The sequence below is a fragment of the Hipposideros armiger genome, unplaced genomic scaffold, assembly GCF_001890085.2.
Source record: "Hipposideros armiger isolate ML-2016 unplaced genomic scaffold, ASM189008v1 scaffold_327, whole genome shotgun sequence".
Taxonomy (NCBI): Eukaryota; Metazoa; Chordata; class Mammalia; order Chiroptera; family Hipposideridae; genus Hipposideros; species Hipposideros armiger.
Window position 1 is genome coordinate 1,310,666 of NW_017731677.1, and position 23,266 is coordinate 1,333,931.

At 41.6% G+C, this 23,266-nt stretch overlaps 2 protein-coding genes across 7 annotated transcripts in view; both read left to right on the forward strand.

Moving 5' to 3' along the window:
* TOM1L1 (target of myb1 like 1 membrane trafficking protein) overlaps positions 1–23,266 on the forward strand; it is a 50,573-nt gene that overhangs the window by 11,351 nt on the left and 15,956 nt on the right. For all 5 annotated transcript variants that reach the window (XM_019660743.1, XM_019660744.1, XM_019660745.1 and 2 more), the window contains 5 exons: positions 1,738–1,887; positions 2,486–2,608; positions 4,122–4,217; positions 5,184–5,300; positions 21,378–21,511. In XM_019660743.1, the coding sequence (XP_019516288.1) occupies positions 1,738–1,887; positions 2,486–2,608; positions 4,122–4,217; positions 5,184–5,300; positions 21,378–21,511 (620 nt within the window). The remainder of the gene's footprint in view (positions 1–1,737; positions 1,888–2,485; positions 2,609–4,121; positions 4,218–5,183; positions 5,301–21,377; positions 21,512–23,266) is intronic.
* LOC109392355 (voltage-dependent anion-selective channel protein 2-like) lies at positions 72–1,148 on the forward strand. 2 transcript variants are annotated; one of them, XM_019660750.1, is made up of 2 exons: positions 72–380; positions 549–1,148. In XM_019660750.1, the coding sequence occupies exons 1-2, from the start codon at positions 194–196 to the stop codon at positions 1,076–1,078; spliced, it is 717 nt and encodes a 238-aa protein (XP_019516295.1). In that variant the 5' UTR covers positions 72–193; the 3' UTR covers positions 1,079–1,148. The 2 variants fall into 2 exon arrangements, with proteins under 2 accessions (XP_019516295.1, XP_019516294.1); XM_019660749.1 differs by having other exon boundaries at positions 72–1,148.

A 23,266-nucleotide genomic window follows, 5' to 3' on the forward strand; every position in this document is an offset into this window, starting at 1 on the left:
GAGCTGAGCAGCTGCTGAGCTGCCAACAGGTGGCAGGATGGCTCAGCTTAAAAAAAAAAAAAAAAGTTCGCCCTCCAGCCCTGGCAGCTGAAGCCCGACCCACAACGAGCCGAGTGGCCTCAGCTTTGAGCGGAACGGCGGAGGCAGCCCCCCCTCAGGAGACCACTAGATCACCTCTTTCTGCGGCCTCGCTATGGCAACTTATGGACAGAGCTGCACGCGGCCAATGTGTATTCCTCCATCATATGCTGACCTTGGCAAAGCTGCCAGAGATATTTTCAACAAAGGATTTAGTTTTGGGTTGGTGAAATTGGATGTGAAAACAAAGTCATGCAGTGGTGTGGAATTCTCAACATCAGGTTCATCTAATACAGACACTGGTAAAGTTACTGAGACCTTGGAGACCAAATATAAATGGTGTGAGTATGGCCTGATTTTCACAGAGAAATGGAACACTGATAACACTCTGGGAACAGAAATTGCAATTGAAGACCAGATTTGTCAAGGTTTGAAGCTGACATTTGATACCACCTTTTCACCAAACACAGGAAAGAAAAGTGGTAAAATCAAGTCTTCTTACAAGAGGGAGTGTATAAACTTGGGTTGTGATGTTGACTTTGATTTTGCTGGACCTGCAATCCGTGGGTCAGCTGTCTTTGGTTATGAGGGCTGGCTTGCTGGGTACCAGATGACCTTTGACAGTGCCAAATCAAAGCTGACCAGGAATAACTTTGCAGTGGGCTACAGGACTGGAGACTTTCAGCTACACACCAATGTCAATGATGGAACAGAATTTGGAGGATCAATTTATCAGAAAGTATGTGAAGATCTTGACACTTCAGTAAACCTTGCTTGGACATCAGGTACCAACTGCACTCGGTTCGGCATTGCAGCTAAATATAAGTTGGATCCCACTGCTTCCATTTCTGCAAAAGTCAACAACTCTAGTTTAATTGGAGTGGGCTACACTCAGACTCTGAGGCCCGGCGTGAAGCTTACACTGTCTGCTCTGGTAGATGGGAAGAGCATTAATGCTGGAGGCCACAAACTTGGGCTTGCCCTGGAGTTGGAGGCTTAATCCAGCTGAAAGAAACCTCTGGGAATGGATATCAGAAGATTCGGCCTTAATTTTGTTTCCAGTGTGACCAGCAAGCTTTTATCCCCCAAGAAGGTGATCAAAACAAAGGATGACCTAAACAAGAGCTGTATTTTAGATATTTAGACAGTTACTTGTTCACTGGTTTCTAGTTGAATTGGTTATCTAACTAGTTACCAATGCTGCAATCGTGCAGTCACCTATACATTATTTAAATATATTTAACTGTTAAATGCGCTACCCACCAATAATGAAATAGACCTTTATGAAAACTGTGAAAAAAAAAAATCCAGGATGACAGGACTCTACAGGAATTGCCTGGAAAAATTGGGACAGATGTTACCCTGTCTGTAGCCCATGGGTTTTGTTAGCACATCCCACTTATTACCTATGTATGTTAGTGTTAATGCTCTTAGAATTGTGTCCTGACTCCCTAAGATGTCTGTCCTCTAAGCAGTTACATTACACTTACCCTTCCTCATATTCCCAGAACCTAACATTTGGCTTTGTTTTAGTAGATACTCCGTTCTGCTTGTTAATTAGAATGCTGGTGGAAACCATTAGTTGGCAATTTGTATCTTAACAATTCAGAGGCGGCTTTGCCAAAGAAATTGAATGTCTAACTTTTTTCTCTAATTTAGCTTATTGACATGTGCATGCAGTGCTGTGACCCAAGTTTCCGGTCTCTGATTGTGAAGAAGGACTTCGTTAAAGAGGTCCTAGTTAAGCTGCTGAATCCTAGATACAACCTGCCCGAAGACATTCAGAATATGATCTTGAACTTCATTAGGGTGAGTCGGTGGTATGCCTTATGGGATGGTAAACTTCTAAAATTAGAGGTTTAATTACATACCCGTTGGTTTAGCGATCCTTTATAAGCCTATGATTGAGCCACGTCGCATTTGACTCTTCTGTTTCTGTGTAATAATAATTTTTTGGCATTGGGTGGTGCCCTTTTTCTGAAGAACTTGTAGTCATTTTCCTACTCCACTCTCAGTTTCTGTTTTATTCATGTCAGGTAGGAAAGTGGGTGACATGTACATTCATTGTGCAGATATGAAAGCTGTGTTCTGGAGTCCCTAACTGACTGCTTTCAAAGTTAACCTGGCAAAAGAGCTCCTGATGCTATTTTAGACTATGTCTCTTAGTTCTGGATTTAGTACAGCCAAAAAACAATAGTATCTATTTCAGGGCTCCAATACAATGTTGAGGCGTGGGAGTCTGATGATTAAAAATATTTTATATTATTTTGCCAGTCTCTGAAAATGTACATTTTGTCCTTGGCATTCAAAAGTGGCTTTCTCTTTCTGGGCAAGATACATAATTGTCAGTCTCTCATTTTCTGTCCCTAGCGTGAGAACTGTGTTTTGTTTTTGCTGCTGCTTTCAGACTTGGTCACAGGATTTCTCAGGAGGCATGGATATAAGTGAAGTGAGAGAAGTGTACATTGACCTGCTGAGGAAAGGCGTTCGATTTCCTTCCGCATATGCCGAGGCCGAAACCGCAGAAAAGGTAAGAGGTCCTTTTTTGACTCATGTAGAGTAAGGTAGTATATTACATGGCTCTTTTCTCATCGAAAGAGACAACCCTCGCGCTATCCTGCTTAAGCCGAAAGATGAATTATTAGAAGGATACTGCAGTATTTGATAGAATAACCAAGCCACAAGAAGGTTGATGTTAGCTGGGTCATTGGGACCACACGGAACCGAGCACTCAAGTGTCTCATTCCTTGCCTACTTCTGTGTGATCGTCAGCTGCACTCCTCACTCTCATTGCAGACGATTTTTCCACAGAGTGGATAACAGCTCCCAAATTTTCATGGGATAACTTTAGCTTTTTCAGATTCCAACCCAAATCAAAAATCCTGGGAGAAGGGACTCCCTGATCCAACTGGGGTCAGTATCCCATTTGTGACCAAATTAACCGAAGCCTGAGAACATGATGGCCCCAAATAGAAATCATTTGGCTACAGTACGGGGCAGCTTTCAAAAGAAAGGGTTGTTGCTAGACAAGGGTCTTTCACCTAGGTGGTCTTATACTTGTTCATTATTAAACCGGGCCCGTGGGAGAGTTTCTAGATGTTCACATGTATTCATTCTCACCTTTGCAAATTAATTTTCAAGGTTTTGAGTGGCTGACTGTAATTCACCTCCTAACTTTCTATAAAGGAAAAAAACCAGTTGAACTACTGTTTCCTTCTGTAGATTGCCGAGTCCTGCCTTGGTGAAATAAGCAATTTGGGTGTATATAAGAAGACTGATCTTCGAGGAGGCTTTGTTCTGAGGGCTAATTCTTCTACTTGGGCAGGCTGTTCCTGGCCATCTGCCTTCTGTCCCATCCTTGTATCTGCTCACCATGCCCCCGTTGGTTCTTTGTTCCCAAGGCACAGTGCAGTAGGGGCCTAGAACCTTGCTACTCAAAGTATGATTTGGGATATAATTTGGGAGCTTGTTAGGTATATTTAACCTTGGATCAAGTCAGAATCTTATTTTGACAAGATTTCCAGGGGATTTCTCTGCACTTTAAGGTCGAAAAGCACTGGTCTCGAGCCCTGTGCTTGGGCTCCCCTCCCAAGATTGGAAATGAGGCATTGACTAAGGGAGGCGTTCCTTGGTGGAAAAGGAGATACCCTGACAGCTGTGGCTTAAAAAGACTGGACACGAATTGATTTACCATTTGTTTTTAACAACCCCTAAAGAGGACAGCAGTACTCTCCCATGGCAGTTTATCTTGCAGACCCTGGTAAAAACTAAGCATTTTATTAACTGTTAATTCAGTTAATAATCATAAGAGCCACCTTTTATTGACTACTTACTCTGTTATGGTCACACCATTTGCTTAGTACTCTTCCCAAAATGCTGGGCAGGTTTCACACTTGATGATTTTGTACACTTGGTGCTAACACCCTCGAACCTGGACTTTGGTTGAGAGAAAGTGATGGAGTCATCGGAATGGAAAACTGCATTTGGAGTGGTTATGTAAATTCAGATAATAATCATTACATATCTCATTGATGACTGCTCAGGTCTCATCGAATCGACCAACACCTGTTCCTTCGGCACCAGCTCTTTCTTCTGTAGTCGTTCCCAAGTACGCGACCATCACGTTGGTCCCAGAACAGGTAACAACTATTGATGACTTTTTCTAAGTTGTAAGCAGTTAGTATGTGTAGAGTTTGTTTATTCTTCTTAGCACTATGAGGTGGAGGTACGTTAACAGCCCCCATTTCGCAGAGGAGGGGACTGGACATAGTGACACTATGTGACTTTCACGGTTCAGCTCTAAGTGGACTGAATCCCATGGATTCTGTCTGATCCCAATGCTCAAGCTCTTAACAGTTGTGCTTTTGTGTCCTTGTGGAGGCTGGGCTGTGGGGTGGATCTTGTGTCGACCAGCTGATCCCTATTGCTCCTGAAAGGACTGTCCATGTATCATTTCAGCAACCTCAGTAAGTGGTAGCCTTTTTGCTAGTCTTAATTGTGCCAACTGAATTACATTTACCAGTTTGTCTATATCTGTTTATCAGAGGTCCAGATGGGCCATTGTTATATGAAGCTCATTTCGGTTCTGCTCTCAGGGAACTATCATGGAGGGGATTGTAGTATTACTATTCAGCCTTATATAAAAATCCATGTGATTCATTTCTCAGAATTCAATCCAGGAAGAAAACAAAAGTGTTCTTGTCTTGATTCTTTCTTCTATAATGCCGTGAGAACTGTAATACCTTCCTTTTTTATTTTCTTTTTTCCCAGTGGTTGCCAAGAAACCCAGATTGACGTTCTCCAATTTATCCTGGTTCCTGGCATAGTCACCTTGCCCCTTCTCCACATTGGTTCTAATCTGATTTTTTCCCTTTTATTTTTAACTTTCCTAGAGCATATGAGAGATCTTAAGCCCTGGTAGGTGATAGATTAGACATGTGTAAAATACATAAGCATATTGATATTAATTTAAACATAAATTGGAGAATATGAAATTTTATGAAAGCATTTTCCCTTCTGGCAAATGCCCCCTGAGAGAAGGAAACAAGGTAGCCATTATTTAATGTGTCACATGTACTGACTGGTGACTGTGTTGCTCCCTACAGATTGGAAAATTGCACAGTGAGTTGGACATGGTGAAAATGAATGTGAGCGTGATGTCTACCATATTGATGCAGAATATCCCTGAATCTGAAGACCCTGTAGACATGGAGCTTCTGGAGGTGGAGTATGAGTTCAGGGACAAGCAGTCAACGTGTCTCTTAAAATTATTCTCTAAACTTAGAGCATTGGAAGTGGAAGACACCTTCACATTGTCTAGTCCACCCTGTTGCATCATCAGTTGATTTCTGAACTTAACAAAAGGATGCGTGCTCCTTGCCCTCTCTTGCAACAGATAGTTTACTGTCATTTACTCGTTTGTAGCCTGGATCATATACAATCTCTTATTAGTCTCTAATTGTTTTTAATCTGTAAAAGTTGCCTCAGTAGCCATCCATTCAACAAACATTGAGTAACTACAATACAATGTGATAAAAGCTATAGAAATGAGGAGGCTCTCCTAGTCCTCAAGGAACTTATGTCTAGTCAATGAGGTTGTTTTGTAAACAGCATTTTAAAAAAGTGTTATAGATGCTATGACAGAAATCATACAGTGAGATCAGGGGTTGGAGCGAGGAGAAAGCTGAGGGTTTTGGAAAGGTTTAGGCGAAGGCAGTACTCAGGCTGGAGGAAAAAGTGGACAGTGCATTTGGACCTGTATCAGCAGGTGAGGAAAACCATGAGCGGTTTATTATTATTGGAGCGATGGCCGTCCCAGACCTTTATAATGTCTATACATCCATGCACTTCACTTTTTCCCTCCAATGGTTTGTTCTAATGGTAATTGTAAATTTTAACACATTAATTTTAGAAGGAGTTAGAAAAAATTAGTTTCTAAATCTTCCTTCCCAAATAAGTTAAGAAACTTATTCTGTTTTTACTTTTCTCAGATTCCCACTCCATTTCCCACATTGGTATTATCTTCCCTTTAACCTCTCAGACTTGTAGTAAATAACAGTTTTCATGATCATCGCTTATTTGGGAAACTAGTTGTAAAGATTTCCTCTCTCAACATTGCTTCTCCTGTATTACTGCTATCTCCTTGAACCATTCATTACTAGTGGTAAACTTTGAGTACTTGCGTGTCCAAAAATGTTTTTTTTTTGTTGCCATGTTAAGTGCGAGTAGTACGGCTAGATAACAGAATTTTAGGTGCATAATTTCTTTTTCTTAAGGCCCTTGAAGATACTGCTCCATTGTTCTCTTTCATCCATTGATGCTGATGAGAATTGTATTACTGATTCTTGCACCTTTGTTTTGTAATCCACTTTTTTTTCTCCTGGTTGCATTTGAGATTTCTCTTTACCACAACGTTTGTGAAATTTCACTAGACTGTGATTGGGGATATGTGTGCATGTATATGCATATGTGTAACTTCCCTTCGTACTTAGGGAAGTACTTGATAGGCTTGTTTGCCTGTCAACTTATTTGTATTTTCATTCTGGGGAATTTGTCAGCTCTTACTTCAAATATGTTTTTTTCTTACTATCTTTCTGTTCTTTTCTCATGGAACTTTTATTAGATGATGAAACTCCCAGTTGTATTTTTCTTATCTCTTCACATTTTTTATACTTTCCGTCTCTTCATTCTTTTCTGCTATATGAGTAGGAAAGCTTCTCCATTTCATGTATTATTTCTCTGAAACTTGCACATCAGGTCATCTATTTAGCCCTTCTCATGAATGTTTTAGTTCAACAATTTTTTTTATTTTAAAAATCTATGTGGCGTTTTATAATTTTTTTCCCCCCCATGGATGTACTTCCCCCTTTTTCTAAGGATAATAATTATTCTTAAAGTTTCTGTTTTCGGTATGGATTCTCTTTCCTTGAGTGCAGATTCTTTTTCCTTCATCACCTCTTGCATTTGCATTCCTCAAGTTGCTGATTGTGAGCTCATTTTTGCATGAAATTCTGTATGACTCAGGTCATCCATTCCAAGGGGAAGACACAGTTGCTGAAGGTTGTGCTTGCTGATTTTTTTCAGAGTATGCAGGATTGGCATGGGCTGATGCTAAGTGGGATATTTTGGTTGCTGGTCTTCTGAGTTGTTTGCTCTCTGTTTTTCCTGGATGCTACCAGCAATTGGAAATAGTACCCTGTGTCTCCGTCCCAAGTAGTGTTCACACCTGGAAACAGATACTCCTGTCTCAAAAGCTATCAGGTCTCGAATAACAAGAGAGGTGTGACCAGGGATTGTCTTGCCTGGTTGTTTCACGACCGTACCTCAAACTGTCTGTTGGCTGCCCCTTGTGCCATCTTGTTCTGGCTTCCACAGTCTCAGCACGGAGCGTCCTCCGTTTCTTTTCCTGTTCTGAGGCACTGTGGGCAGTTTTGAATGCCCTGGAGTCAGCAAACTGGCTAGGGGGCCCCATACAGGCCTTGGGCTGTTTCTATGCTGTCTTTGAACTCAGAATAGTTTTTACATGTTTTTAAAAAGAGAGATAATTTCTCAAGCTACATCTCTGCAAGCCTGTCTCCAGAGACCACTGGGGAGTCAGACACACCTCCCCAACCCCACTATTAATGGATTTGAGTTTGTGTTACCTCTCCAATGCATAGGGATGAGAAGAGGATTTCAAATCACAGCTTGGAAGCGAAAAGTGCCGGGTAAAGAAGAGTAAGATCTGTTCTGTACAGATTATTAAGGCCCTTACGTGCTGTGCCAGAGTGGGCTTAACCCGGGTGGCAGAAGGGCACTAGTAAAGGGATATAAACTGAAGGACCACATAACCAGATAACATTTCAAAAAGATTCCTCTGGTGACACTGAGATGATTAATTCTGAGGAAGCAAGAAACATCTCTAGGAAATGGTTTAAGATAGCATTTCCTGTCCATCTTCTGCAATATTATCTGGGGGACATTGCATCTGTGGTCAAATCAGTTTACAAAACAAATTGCCTACTGTATTTTTCCTCTCAGAGGGTCTTAAAACTCATTAGTATAGTAAAGGCTCTAAGAGTCTGTGTTTCATCCAACATTTGCAAACTTATTTGTATAGTATCTATACAGATATACTCATTTGCTGAGTAACTATTCGGTGTTTGGGGTTCTTGGCCTTTGGCAAGTCATTTACTGTCATTGGGTTAGTTTCTGATGTAAAAAATGAAGAGTTAAGATGAGACTCTGTAAACAAAAATAATGTTAACACATCCCCTATAGCTCAGAGGTTAAAAGTAATTATTGGAGTGGCTATGTAGTATCCTTTTTTAAAAATCCACAATCAGAGGCTTCTACAGATATAAACTTTGTGACTCGTGATGTTAACAAGGGTGTTAAAATATAAAATTAAATATCAAAGTAAAAGGGTATGTGGCAGATATTTTTCAAAAAATGGCCATATTCCACTTAAATATGTGAATCCAGTTTTGTATTTTATGCAGTCCTGGAATACGCTGAATGCCTTTTTGTGTCAATCTTTGGGTGCATTTATTTGGTTGGGTGTTGCAAGTTTCATGCTAATTTGTTGGTTGCTGTTTGGATGCCAGAGCTTAGGGCTGTGTGTTGCCTTGAATAGTAAAGAGACTTGGGTGATAAATCAACATTAGAATACTACTCAAGGCTAGTTCAAGTTGAATGGGTTCTGGCATAGGGTCAACTTGTTTCCGGAGCCTTTTGAATGTGTAACTTGATTTTTCTTTCTATGCTTTTCATTGAAAAACATAGAAATCTGGTGTGGGGAGTGCTAGTCTTACATTCTTTTGACACATATTTGAATTTTTTCTTGTAACCTAAATAACCTCAAAAGAAAATGATTTCTCTACTCACAGCACTTCCAACACCTGTGTGTGAGGCTTTTTTCCCCCCTCATATTAAACAGTTCTGACACTAGCAACCCAGAGTTAGCACAGACCCCCACAGGTTAAGGGGTCAGTTCCACAAGATTACTCACAAGTAGTGGGTCCCCAAGGTTACTCAGACTTCTGTCTGATTTGGCAACACCTCAGGTTTCTACAACCTTCTCCTCAGGCTCAATAATTCGCTAGAATGACTCATAGAATCCAGAAAAGTGCTTTACCTACTATTAATATTACTGGTTTATTATACAGGATGCAAGTGAATGGCCAGATAAAGAGGTAACAGAGGGCTAGGTCTGGAAGGGTCAGGAGCTTCTGTCCACATAGAATTGGGGTTCACCACCCTCCTAGCACCGGATGTGTTCACAGACCCAGAAGCTCTGAGAACGCCTTTATTTAAGGTTTTTGTGAAGATTCCATTATGTAGTGTCCATGGATTTAATCACTGGCCGTTGGTGATTAATGCAACCCACAGCTCCGCTCCCCTCCCTGGAAATCAAGGATGGGGCTGAAAGTTCCAACTCTATAATCACAGGGTTGGTCTCTTTGGCAGCAAGGCTCCCTCTTCTAAGAGTTACCTCATTAGCATAGACTCTGGTTGGGTTGAAAGGAGCTTATTATGAATAACAAAAGGTGCTCCTCTCACCCCTACTAAGGAAATTCTAAGGGTTTTAGGATTTCTGTGCTAGGAACTGAGATGAAGACCAAATCTATATTTCTTATTACATCACAATATCATATGTCACTGTGGTCAGTCGAAAATAATTAATGAAATCTACGGGAATAAGAGGACAAGGAGCCTATCTGACACAAGGCTATTAAAAAACGAAATCAGCAAAGGTAGACTATGGAGAAACAAAGTAATTCTGGAGTACGTTTTCAGGAGTTTTCTCACCCTTGTCTGAACTATTCAGATCAAAGGAGTTAGAACCTCCAGATAGCACTAGCTCTCTTCCAGGCCTCCCCCATATAACCACAGGGGCTTTTGGAGGCTTTGCCTGAACCTAGGTGGGTCATCAGAGGGTGGGGGAAATATCACCATGGGAGGTAGAGAGGGCCACTGGCATTGGGCATCCCAAGGGCATATTTTGAGGGAAGGAGTACATCTGTCAAGAAGTGATAAAAGTATCTAAAATCAACTTGGTGAGTTGTGAAACGGAAATCTATTTTTTTCCCCTCCAAACAAGCTAATAACCACAGTATTTTTTAGCTCATTAAAATAATAAACTGACCTCCTCTTTATTCCCCCAAATCCCATTGAAATGATAGAAGAAATAAAATAAGAAGGAACTCTCCCAGCTTACAGGAGCAACCTAGACAGCATCAGCAGACCAGAACAGTGAGAATGTTCAGTGTCCGTTAATGTGGGTGGGATCAGATAAATCGAGGAACCAGCAACCTCACCCAGGCCAAAGAGACCCTTTCAAAGTGACTTTCCCAGAGGAAGCCTATACAATCCTCAAAATCAGAGTAAAACGGGATGGGCCTTGGAGAGGAAAACAGCTGTATCCGTCCTCTGCTGTTCTAACAGCTAACTTAAGGAAGAGGACACTTCTAGTATCACCGTTGTCGACTAAAGAATGCCCAGTCTATAGAAAAGTTTTATAAGAGTTAATTTGAACCCAGATTTTGAGGACATGCTTAGAAGCAAAACCTCAGCAGACTAAGAACGTGCTCTGGAGAATGGCAGTTTTCCAGTTCCTTTAATGCATTTAGAATCAAAGGAGAAAATGTAAGAAGGGTAGGAAATGCATTGGTGGTAGGTTAGGGAGGCGGGAGAAAGCAAAGTGGGGAAATCTCTAGGACTTAATAAAAAGCAAAGTGGAGGGCCGGCCAAGTGGCATGTTGGTTAAAAGTTGGCTTGGGATGCCAGCTCTGAGCAGCAGGGCCCCGGTTCAGATCCCACATGAGGGCCAGTGACGCTGCACCCTCTACAGCTAAGATGGTGAACAACAGCTCAACCTGGACCTGGGCTGCTGTGAGTCGCCGGCAAGGGCATAGGCTGCAGCCCCTGCTGCAGTGGGCTGCCATGAGCTACCATGAGTGGCCAGCAGCCAGTGTGAGCGTGCGCGGCTGTCCAATGGCCGGCGACCCATCTGCCTCACCTGGAAAGAGCACAATGATAATACCAACATGGGCCAATGAAGCAACATCCTCCACAACTAGACTGAAGAACAAACGGACAGCAACTTGTCTGTTCCCCTGCCCCAATTCTCCAACGCTGTTCCCCTTTCCCTAATTCGCCAAATTAAAAAAAAAAAAAATGGAGAAGCACATATCTTTTTTTTACATGGGTGGTTACAAGATAGTTAACATTTACAGTATATAGAGATGGTATGGGGGAAATAAGATAACAGCGAGGGGTTCTGTGGTCTTGTGCTCTGGTGGTTTTGTGCTCTGGTGCCTGTAGTTTTCCCTTTGAGGGGGCCTAGAAAATAAAATCACTCTGACATTTCGAAGGTATGTTATCCTAGATGCATAAGAACTATGGACAGGGCTCACTTAAGGTAGAGATTGACCTTTGCTGAGGAAGCTACAGGTCTGGGATATGACTGCCTGTCATGGTCTGTCCAGTTAGGAATTTATGATCAGACTGTTCTGTGTGGTTACTTTCAGGCACTGAGCTTGTCAGGCCTCCCATGCGGCCCCCTTGAGCTTGTCAGGTTTATTTCATAGCCCATTTTTCGTTCACACTGTTAAGGCCAGAGAGAAAGGATTGTACTCCAGTGAACTGGTCGTTTCCAAGAGAACCTGGAACCTCCACAGTCAGAAGAAAAAGGACCAACACTCACTAGGGCTTTTAAAACATGGAAGGCAGGGAGTCTCATTCCTAGAGATGACGATGCAGTAAAGCTGTTAGGATTCTCATGAAAAATACTTATTTTCCTTTTCTTCCTGAAAGCTGAGGTGGAGACACCATTTTCCTTTGTGAGGCTGAGGTTTTATTTTTGTTTTGTTTGGTTTCTAATTTACTACTTATTATGCTATTCAAGCCAACACTTCTGACACCAAATGTGTGGGTATTTTTCTCACACTCACCAATTCTCCTGTCCTACAATACAAGTCAATTCTGACACCCTTGACCTGGAGTTACCATCTGATCCCACAGGTTCAGGAACTCAGTCCCACAAGACTGCCCCCACGTCAGATGCCCATTGCAAGTCCAGGCCTTCCATACTTCTGGCCAACCAGCTATAAACCAGGGGCTCCCATGACCTTCTCCTGGGATTTGATGATTTGCTAGAATGTGTCACAGAACTAAGGGAAACACTTCTATGTACTGGTTTATTGTAAAGGATATGACAAAGGATGCAAATGAATAGGCGGATGAAGAGGTCCAGAAGGGTTCTTAGGATAGAAGCGTCTGTCCCCGTAGAGTTGGGGTACACCATCCTTTTAGCACATGGATGTGTTCCCCAACCCAGAAGCTGTCTGAACCCTGTAGTTGATGCATTTGTGTGGAGGCATAAGGGCTCAGAACGGGCCTCCTCCAAATGTGCCATTTTGGTATGTGAATTATTTTGAGCTAGAGGCAAATCAAGACCCTGCAGGTTCACGAGAAACTTTTACCTCTCCCTTAAATAATTTTTTTTTCTGTTTACATTATTGCTTTATTCAGTTCTTTAGATTCCACATATAAGTGAGATCATATGGTATTTGTCTTTCTCTGACTGACTTATTTTACTTAGCATAATGTTCTCTAGGTCCATCCATATTGTTGCAAATGGTACGATTTCCTTCTTATTTATAGCTGAGTAATACTCCATTGTGTAAATGTACCATAGTTTCTTAATCCAGTCGTCTACCGATGGGCATTTCAATTGTTTCTAAGTCTTGGCTATTGTAAATAGCACTGCAATGAACATAGGGGTGCATATATTTTTTCGAATTAGTGTCTTGGGTTTTTCTGGATAAATACCTAAGAGCAGAATTGCTGGGTCATAGGGTAGTTCCATTTCTAGTTTTTTGAGATACCTCCATACTGATTTCTTCCATAATGGCTGCACCAATCTGCAATCCCACCAACAGTGCACCAGGGTTCTCTTTTCCCCACAACCTCGCCAGCACTTGTTGTTTGTTGATTTATTGATGATAGCCATTCTGATTGGTAAGGTGTTATCTCATTGTGGTTTTTATTTGCATTTCTCTAATGATTAGTGAGGCTGAGCGTTTTTTCATATGCCTGTTGGCCATCTGTATGTCCTCTTTAGAGAAATGTCTCTTCATATCCTCTGCCCATTTTTTAATTGGGTTGTGTGTTTTTTTGGTGTTGAGTTGCATGAGTGTTTTATAAATTTTGGATATTAACCCCTTATTAGATATATCATTGACAAATGTCTTCTCCCATTCAGTAGGCTTCCTTTTTGTTTTATTGATGGTTTCCTTTGTTGTGAAAAAACTTTTAAGTTTGATGTAATCCCGTATGTTCATTTTTGCTTTTACTTCCCTTGCCCATGGGGATGTATCAGTAAAAATATTGCTCAGGGTAATGTCTGCAAATTTACTCCCTATATGTTTTTCTAGGAGTTTTATGGTTTCAAGTCTTACGTTTAAGTCTTTAATCCATTTTGAATTTGTTCTTGTATATGGCGTAAGGTGGTGGTCCAGTTTCATTTTTTTGCATGCGTCAGTCCAATTTTCCCAGCACCATTTATTAAATAGACTGTCTTTACCCCAATGTAAATTGTTGCTTCCATTGTCATAGACTAACTGTCCGTATATACATGGATTTATTTCTGGGCTCTCAATTCTGTTCCATTGATCTATGTGCCTGTTTTTATGGCAGTACCATACTGTTTTGATTACTCTAGTCTTGTAGTATGTTTTGATGTCTGGTAGCATGATACCCCCGACTTTGTTCTTATTTCTCAGGATTGCCGCGGCTATTGGGGGTCTTTTATGGTTCTATATGAATTTTAGGATTATATTTTCTATTTCTGTGAAAAATGTCCTTGGTAGTTTGATAGGAATTGCATTGAATCTGTATATTGCTTTAGGCAATATGGACTCTCCCTTAAAGAACTTAAATTAGGGGCTTGCCCATAATCAGAGTTATCACCAGAAATAACTTTTCCTTTTCCTGACCTATCTATAGGGCAGGGCAAACCTCTAATTACTGAACATCTGTTTTTCTTATTCTGCAATGATCTCCCCCTCTCCCCCTGCCCTCCTTTGAAGCCCTAAGGCACCTTGTCTTACTTCATCCTTAGCTCAGAATGCCCTGAGTACCTCATTTTAACTTTCTGCCCCTAACTCTCTCATGTATGGGGCGTTCCTGTGTGTACGTATGTAATTAAATTAGGGTTTCTCTCATGAATCAGCCTCATGCAGATTTATTAATTGTTAGACCTGTAATTAATTATTGGGAGGGTAGAGGAAAGTTTCTTCCTCCCCTGCAGAGGCTTCATTGCATGCACGATCATTAGGAACTCTCCTCTCCAGCTTCTGTCCCCTGCCCAGAGGACGGAGCATGGGCCTGGAAGTTCCAAGCTTCTAATCCTGGTTTGGTCTTTCTGGTGACCAACCCGCATCCTAAAGCTATCCAGGAGCCCTGCAAGAGTTGCCTCATTAGAACTAAATATGCTCCCATCACCCAGGGACTTAGGAACTCTGTGTCAGGACCTGGGGACAGATCTTTCTCTCTGTGTGTCTGCCTATCTATCTATCTATCTATCTATCTATCTATCTATCTATCTATCTATATCTGTATAGATGTATAGATATATAGATGTAGCGATCTAGATATATATAATCTGTTCAGGCACCAGGCGTTGTTTCCTGCCTTTCAAGGTTATTAGATGACACATGAGTGCCTTTTGAACCCTTATGTGTTTATTGTCTCTCATCTCTTCGGATCCTATTTGGTTTTTCAGCCTTTGAGCATTTCTCATACTTTCTTGAAAGTTTAGGCATGCCTGTTAACATCTTTTATATCATATCCAACATTTTTTAGGTATTTTGTTATCAGGAAGTTTTTCAGAAATCAAGTATAGTGCTGTGCTGGAGACCGAAAACTATATAAGCTTTTTAATTTTTTTCATTCAGGTACAATTCATATAACATAAATTAGCCATTTTAAAATATGCAATTTAAAGTGTACAGTTTAGTGGCATTTAGTATATGCACAGTGCAACCATTTCCCTGTATTTAGTTCCCAAACATTTTCATCACCCCAGAAGGAAACCCCATGCCCATTAAGCAGCGTGTCCTCCTCCCTGTCTTTGCCCAGTCTCAGGCAACCGCCTAGCTGCTTTCTGTGTCTGTGGATGTACCTGCTCTGGATCGTTCACATAAATGGAATCAGACAGTATGTGCCCTGTGTGCCTGGCGCCTTTCATTTGCTGTAATGCTTTCAAGGCTCCTCCGCGTTGTAGCCTGGATCAGAATTCCATTCCTTGTATGGTCCAGTCATATTTCATTGTATGGATGGACTACATTTTATATATCTTTTCATTCGTTGATGGACATTTAGGTTGTTTCTCCTTTTTGGCTATTGTTAATAATACTGCTGTGAACATTCATGTACAAGATTTTGTTTTAATAGCTGTGTTCATTTCCTTTGAGTATGTACCTAGGAGTAGCATGGCTGGCTCATAGTAACTCTTTAACTTTTTGAGGAACTGTCAAACTGTATTCCAGTGTCAGCTCCTTTTTTACATTCCTGCCAGCAGTGCACAAGAGTTCCAGTTTCTCTACTTCCTTGCCAGCACTGGGTTCTTTTCCATTTTGTTTTTATAGCTATCTAGTAGACGTGAAGTGGTATCTCATTATAGTTTTGATTTGCATTTCCCTGATGACTAATGATATTGAGCATCTCCATATAGCTCTTTAAAAGGTAAACCAGGTCCTTGCTCGAAACCCTCCAGTGGCTTCTCTTTACACTTGGAATAAAACCAAACCTCCTTACTCTGGTCACAAAGCCCTTGCTGATCTCTTCCTGCCCCCTCTCCTTCGTATTACATGCTCTTCTCCTCAGTCCAGCTGTACTGACCACCCTCCTGTTCCTTGGACCCACGGAGTTCATTCTTGCTGGAGAGCTGTTTCATCCTTGACTGTCATGCCTCTCCCTGTCTTCTTTCTAATAGCCAGCTTTTTCTCATCATTCCAATCTTAGCATGTCACCTCCTCCAAGAGGTCTTCTGACCCCCCCAACCTAAAGTCAGCCATTTTCCTGTCCCATCCCCAGTTCATTCTCCACCAAGAACTCTGCCACTTTTCTTGCATTTTTGTTTGGCTGCCTTTGTCTGCTGGGATGGAAGTTCCAAAGGGCACTTGTCTACTTTGCTGCCCCGGTTCTGGCTTCCAGAGCAGTGCCTGGAATAATGGAATTACTCAATAAAAATATCTTGAATCAAGTAATGGATTTTACCTAGATTTTATGTGGTTTCAAGTGAAAATCTTTATCCTTGGTATGAATTCGAGACTTGACTTTCATTTATTTTTTTCAATTAGATGGCTGGTGGCCGAAATATAACATTTCCTAACAATTCACACGATCTCCACTAATAAGAGTATATTCTGTATTCTAATACAAGGATGTTTTTTCCAGAGGCTGTTCTTGTTATTTGAGGTTTGTCTATTCCCCATGTTGGTATCATACTATTTTCATTACTCTGTGTTTTTATGTCTTGTAGCGCTTATCAGTTAAAGAGATAGCATGCTCAATTTGAGTAATTTGAAGAGTTTAATCAGGGTACTCTTTGTTTATTGAGATATCACAGGATTCAGAGAAACCACCCTGTGCTGTTAACTAATATCCCTAGGCATAAATAAGCCAGAGGGAACTTTTGCCAGAATCCAAAGGAAAGAGTCATGTGAATTCCTTGAGAATTCCCAGCCTTGAGAATAGCGGTGCCTTTGGTGGCAAGAATGAAAGGAATAAATATCCAGACCAGTCTCTCCTTTTTCCCGCTTCCTGCCCATGAATCCCGTTGGCTTAGCCCAGTCAGAGGGACCTGGTGGTGTGTTTCCTACAGGCCAGCCCCCAGGGCACAGAGCAGGCTGGAGAGTGCAGACAATGAATGTGGAGGACAACACAAGGTGTTGAACACAAAGGAAAAGTTCTCTACTCAAAGATTCCTGGATCCTTCTTGTACAGTCACTTTGTCAGTGATCAGCCTCTGATGCCATTTGTTAACATTAAAAGTAGCCTCTAAACCTGGAATCGCTTCCTATTTTGTCTGTTGGTGTTACCTTCTAGCAGTGGTTCTGTTTCTTTGGAAACTATTTATTCCCTGTCTTGTTTCCTTCCATCTGAGCTCCAGCGCACTTACTTGGAATCCCCAGTCTGTTCTCCAATTCATGCCCAACAGATAGAGCCTGAAGCTGTGCCAATGAACCGAGCTCCTGCTCTTTGGTAGACTCTTAGGCAGTAAAACGATTTTGCATAGTAAATAGCTTTCCCTACCTGTACATGCTTGTGGACTATGAACTTTATTAGAGGGTGGCGGGGTGGGACCGCATTTCTGTTAGTTTGCCAGAGTGATGTACAAAGATTCTGAGGCTGCATCCAATCTAATGACTGCTGGATGAGTTCAGAGTGTCTGCTTCGGTCATAGGAATGAAATGTTGCCGCCTGTGTTCTTGCCTTTGCTTTCTTGGCCTTGTGCACAAACTTGGCTTTGGACCACTTTAACCTTGAGTAGCTGACTTTTCCTGGTACCTCCCGTTCTCGTCTTAACTTGTTTGGGCCGAGCCCCCCCAATAGGACAATGAAAGAAGAGATTGTGTTAGTCTTCTGCAGATGGAAGGGAGCTCTGATTTTGAAAGTAGGACTGGAGAAAGCCTTACCTTAGCTTATCAGAGAAGTTTAAAGTCCTGTTAATCTAAGATTTGATCCTGTGAGAATAATTTGTAACCAGTTGAGGGAAAAAACCTGAGCATAAAATTAAAAGTCATCCTCCCCTGTCCATTCGTACTATTCTTTACCATTCAGAAACTTGTATTTATTTAGAGTGGCAGGGACTTTCAGTGTCAACTGAAACCATCTCTCTTCCTTTACAGATGAGGCTGCATATTCAGAAAGGGGTGGATTTGCCCACACAGTGACAGGGGATGGAGCTGGGCTGAGACCTGTGTTCTCCTGAGCCTACGTTCTGTCCATTATACCAGTTTGTTTCTCAGGTTGAACCTGGGATTAACTTTCTAGTATAGGTGGCTGACCTGTTGTCTTTCACATGGGTATGTAGGAGCTCTCTAGCTAGATTGAAAGCAACTAGAAGTCAGTAACCAAGCCCCATACTTCTAAATCCATACAACTATGTATATTTAGAGTATAGGCTTTGTACCCTGACTGAGTTCATTAAATGTCTGTTGAATAGATTGGTGCTCTTTGTTGAAGAATTCATGATTTAGGACAAAAGAAGGCCTAAGGAGTTCCTGAAAACAAAAGCTTTCAGTAACCAAATGTTGACAATATTTAGTTGGCACAAAGTTGGAAGGGGTCTAATGAGTTAATGATCTTCTTGAAGATTATCTTGACAATTAGTCATTCACTCAGCTGGGACCTATATAAGGAAAAAGAGACTGTGAGAGCAAGTTATACTGTTCAGTTTTAGGGTGGGAGGGTAGTTTTTATTTTGAGCAGATAGAGACGTTCTCTGGGTCTCTTGCAGCCTGGATGGGGAGTAGTGGTGGAGAGGAAATATGTTATGGGCTGATAATAGGAGTATTGCCACACAGATATTAGTTCCAGAGAAAGCTTTCAAGTAAACACATTTCTTCCTATTTTTACTTTTTCAAAGGCAGCGTCCAGGCACTTTTTACTGTTGGTGAACGTGGTACAGTTACAGTTGGAAGTTGCAGAGGGATCTCCTCCCTTAATCCCTGAGCTCTGTGGAGGAGTAGGAGCTGTCTGGATGCTGGAAGAGGAAGCTCTTAATGAGCTAGCTCCTCTTTGTTTTGCTCCAGAGACGTTTGAGTTGATTGGTAAATTCGCTGTCACTTAGAAGCCTGCCTTCGCTTTGATATGGTGTAATGGGAGGCTATTCCAGGGGCTCAGTGATGGACATATGTACCAGCAGCTGTTACTCTGGTTTTTGCTACCCGCCCCCCCCGCCCCCGGCTTCCCACATCAACAGCCCTGCACGCTTACCTGCAGTGGGGAACTTCTGACCCATCCTTTTGGTCCACGGTGCTTGATCTACGCTGTTTCCAGGTGGCTTGGCCCTCCTCTGAGACAGACATCAATTGCAAAGATCAGAGTGGGCTGGCTTTTGAAGAGGTTTTTCAAATTCTGCTTTGCAAACCTGCTGAGAGATGCAGTGTTCCTTTCATGTTTCCATTCCATCTGTCTCTCGAGAGGGCAAAGGGAGGGGCTCCATGCGATCGGAGGCTATTGATGTTAGTTGCAAATTCATTTCCCATTAATTTATACATTTTTGTCACAGGCATCTAACAGCCATTGTATTTCCTTGATCTTGACATTGCTCTAACAAGGCTGCCAGTGAGCGAGAAGAACAATTTCTGTACACTCACGATGCCAGAACAGAGGAAACATTCTCCTTCATCGTGGGGATTGCATAACATGCTGTTTTGAGTTCTTTTGTTTGCATAATATTGGGTCCTGGGTAGTGGCGTGAATATTCCAGAATCGTATTACTTGTCTGGTTTAAGCTTCTAGTGATACCTCCTCATGGAACCACACTACATTTATTGGCTATTCATTATATGCTAAACACTGTGGGGTTTCAACTACACCATTTCCTGTTCTTACAACTCTATAAGATAGTTGTGTTTATCCTTGTCTTATAGATGAAATTTAAAAAACCAGGTTAAAATGTAACTAATTCCCATGTCAGGCGTGTATATGTGAGAGGCCTTTGGTCTACTGAGTCTAAAGTCTGTTCTGTCTGCTCTAAACCAGGGGCCAGAGGGAGCCCCACTGAGCCTCTCACCTGTCTTTGTTGTATTAGGATATCGCCACACCCATTTGTTTACAGATGGTCTATGGTTGCTTTCAAATTGGACTGCAGAGCTGGGCTGTTTTGACAGAGAACATATGGCCCACAAAGCAGAAAATATTATAATATCTGGACCTTTAAGAAAAAAGTTGGTTAACCCGGCTGATAGGGGCCAAGTCATTAGCCGATAGGACAGTTTTTCTGGCTGCATGTTGCAACTAATAAAACCCAGAGTCTCATCTATCTGTCTCAGTTTTTCCCCCTTTTCATTTTCTTTTGTCTTCTAAACATTTTTGTTACGATTTTGTGGAGGGTAGTGGCTTTTACCTCTGAGTCTAAATGCCAGCTAGGAATGGTTTGATGTATTTATTTAGAGATTTCCTGTCAGGAGCCTTGTAATAGATTGTTGGAGATTCTAAATGGTTCTGTGAAGCATCCATTTTTTTCAGCGGGCCTTTCTCGAGGGGAAAAACAAATCAGATAATGTAACAGTGATGATTTAGCAAGTTCTGCTGCTTTCATCTTGAAAGGAGAAACATCCCTGTGTTTTTGCATGATGTTCATAGACTCTGACACGGAGAAATTCTAGCCAAGTTGGGTTTGGAGAAATATTACTATCAGTTTTATGCTTCTCAGGCTTTTTTGGAGGTTTGCCTACGAGGAAGGAAGTTGTAAGGCAGCAAGTTTTCAAATGTCAATGTTTGTAAGAAACACTTGGGATGCTTGTGAAAAATTGTAGATTCCCAGGCCCTCAGCCCCGGAGATTATGAATCAGTACATCTGCTTTAGGTGCCTCTGGACTTATGGGAAACAGCTGGTTTGGGGAGTGGGGCTGTGGCTTACTGCAGGGGTTCTGGGTCATCCAAAGAAGGGTATTATCCATGACTAGTTTTTAATTTTGCTTCAGTTAATCTTGGAAAGTAATGTTGTAGCTGTAAACGTTAAATGTTTATTCAGGTATTCAAGTAAAACATCACGGTGTAGTAAATGTACCTGAGGCGCTTCTTTTCTTCCACTACCACTAGGAATGACAAGAGCACTTTGTGTTTTATCGAGTACTATTTTATCACTATAGATAGAGCTCCTCATGGTGCATGTCTCATTTGATTTTAATGTCAACCCTTGAGACAGGTGTGCAAGGTTGCATACTTTTTATTTTTCAAATGAGAAAACTGAGATTTTGAAAACAAGTGATTCCCCCCCCCCCCCAACAGGACACCCAATAAGCAGTCCATCTAGAATTGCCATACTCTGCTTCTAAGGTCTAGTCCAGCATTACATTCAGTGCACCAGTTTGTCCGTATGATACCGATTTTGATTTTTAGAGGAAAATCTTTTATAACTCACTACCTTCTAATAGAAAGGATGAGCTATCCATAGTCAAACACTTTGGTTAATCTCCCGTAGGGGACTCAGGGTGGAGGTGTATACAAACTGGCGAATTAGTTGTCTTTATAGAACATTTCTAGCATGGAAGAAGAAATCGCTCTCGTTTCTTGGACAGAAACTTTATAAGATTGGTCGGGAGATGAACGAGAGGATCGTGGACCTGCTCGTCGTGGTGGAGAATGAAGACATAACTGCTGAGCTAACTGAAGTGAATGAGGAGTTGAATAATGTCATCCTTGGATATGAGAGGTGAGCGGACTCTTCTCCAATTCTACTTTCGCCACCAGTTACTCAGCATTCTTACCAGAGGGCCTACAAGGTGAACACACAGGAAGACCCAAAACAAGTTCAGGGCAAGGCCGCCTTCCTCCCTGGATAGGGGATCTTGGACTTGGCCTTCTGGGAGCTTATGATATGGTTTGCAAAAAGGAGCACATACCTGAGCAGTGCTAAAAGCATTCCTGGGTCTTCTCAGGCTGCGTAACCTCTGCATGGGACCAGGATTTTATTCATCTAATGTTGTGTGCACTGGGCACATGGTAGACTCTCAAATAAGTGAATGGTGTAAACAAAACATCTCAGTGAAAGTGAGGTTTACCCAAAGTTAGAGATGGAGAAAATTATGGAAAGAGAAGAAGGGAGAATATTTTATATGGAGAAAATAGTTTATGAAAAACCAGAGCAGCCAGTGAGGAAATTTTGTCTATGAACATAGATTTTTTTAAAAAAAATTTTCATTCAGAAAAAAAGCAAAGGAAAAATTGTGAATACTCATAATTTAGTCACTAATGTAGTTTTTTCTAAGTATTTCATAGTTGTGTTCATATAAAGATGACATACTCTTGTTCCTCCCTTGGTTTTATTCACTGCATAACAAATATTTGTGTAGCCTGTGTTTTTAAATGCTCTTGGGAAACCATTATTTGTAATAGCTGCGTAATGGTCCATGTGTCTCTCACAGTTCACTCATTAGGCCTTTAAGTTGTTTCTAACTCATCTATTCCTGCATTAAAATAGTAACCTATAATTGATTGTTGATAGTCAAGCCTATAATCAGGAAAACACCTTCTATCATCAATATACACGCTTGGAAATGGAAACGAAGGTTGCGAAACAGAAGTACAGCCGGTCTATTTGGCGAGAATCACAGCGGGACTTAATCCAGGTTGGGAGAAGGAAGCTTCTGTAAGGAAGTGCCATCTAAGCTGAAAACAACAGCATGAGTGGGGTTGACTAGATAAGGAGCAGAGTAAGAGCGGGTATGGTTTATGAAGTTAAAATAGACGTGGAGAGAGAGCGTGCACCCAGAACACAGCCCCCCAAGAGTGGCATCGTGCTTTGATTGACAGGAGGCGTTTTTCTCAGTCTGAAAAAGGAGCCCCAGACAAGTCTCCGGATCTTTTTCCAAACCTATGCCTAGGCCTTCCCATCATAGGGATCCCGCAGCCTCTGAGGTCCTCTCGCTTTTCTAGGTCTGTGTTTCCCCATAGGCGTGGAATTGGCATTTTGAGTGGGACAGTGTTCCCTGTTCCTACTCACTCAATGCCCGTGTGTTCTTCCTAAAGTGGCATTTTGAGACACCCTAAGGGCACCGTTTCTGCTGAGAATTACTGGGCATATGTAATTGCACCGTGGCTGTATTTCCAACCAGCTGATGAAGTGACAGAACAGTCCTGGATCAAATCTTGCTGATGATTTCAGACAAGTTGCTTCATTTTTCTAAGACTTAGGGTTTTTTGTTTTTTTTCCTGTTTGTTAAAGAGGACAGTACTATTTATTTGGAAGGTTTTCTTTTTTGGTTTTGTTTTGAGAATTACATGAGATAATGTATATATAAAAGTACCTACCAGAGCACTAGCACATTGGCACTCATTAAATATTAATTTCTCGTATTCCTCCTCCCCAGTAACATCCCACTGAGCCTTTTCACTTATTGCCTAGATTTTTCCCCCCATCGAGCATGCATGAACCAAGAGAATCAGTGAAGTAAAACCCAGAGCTACA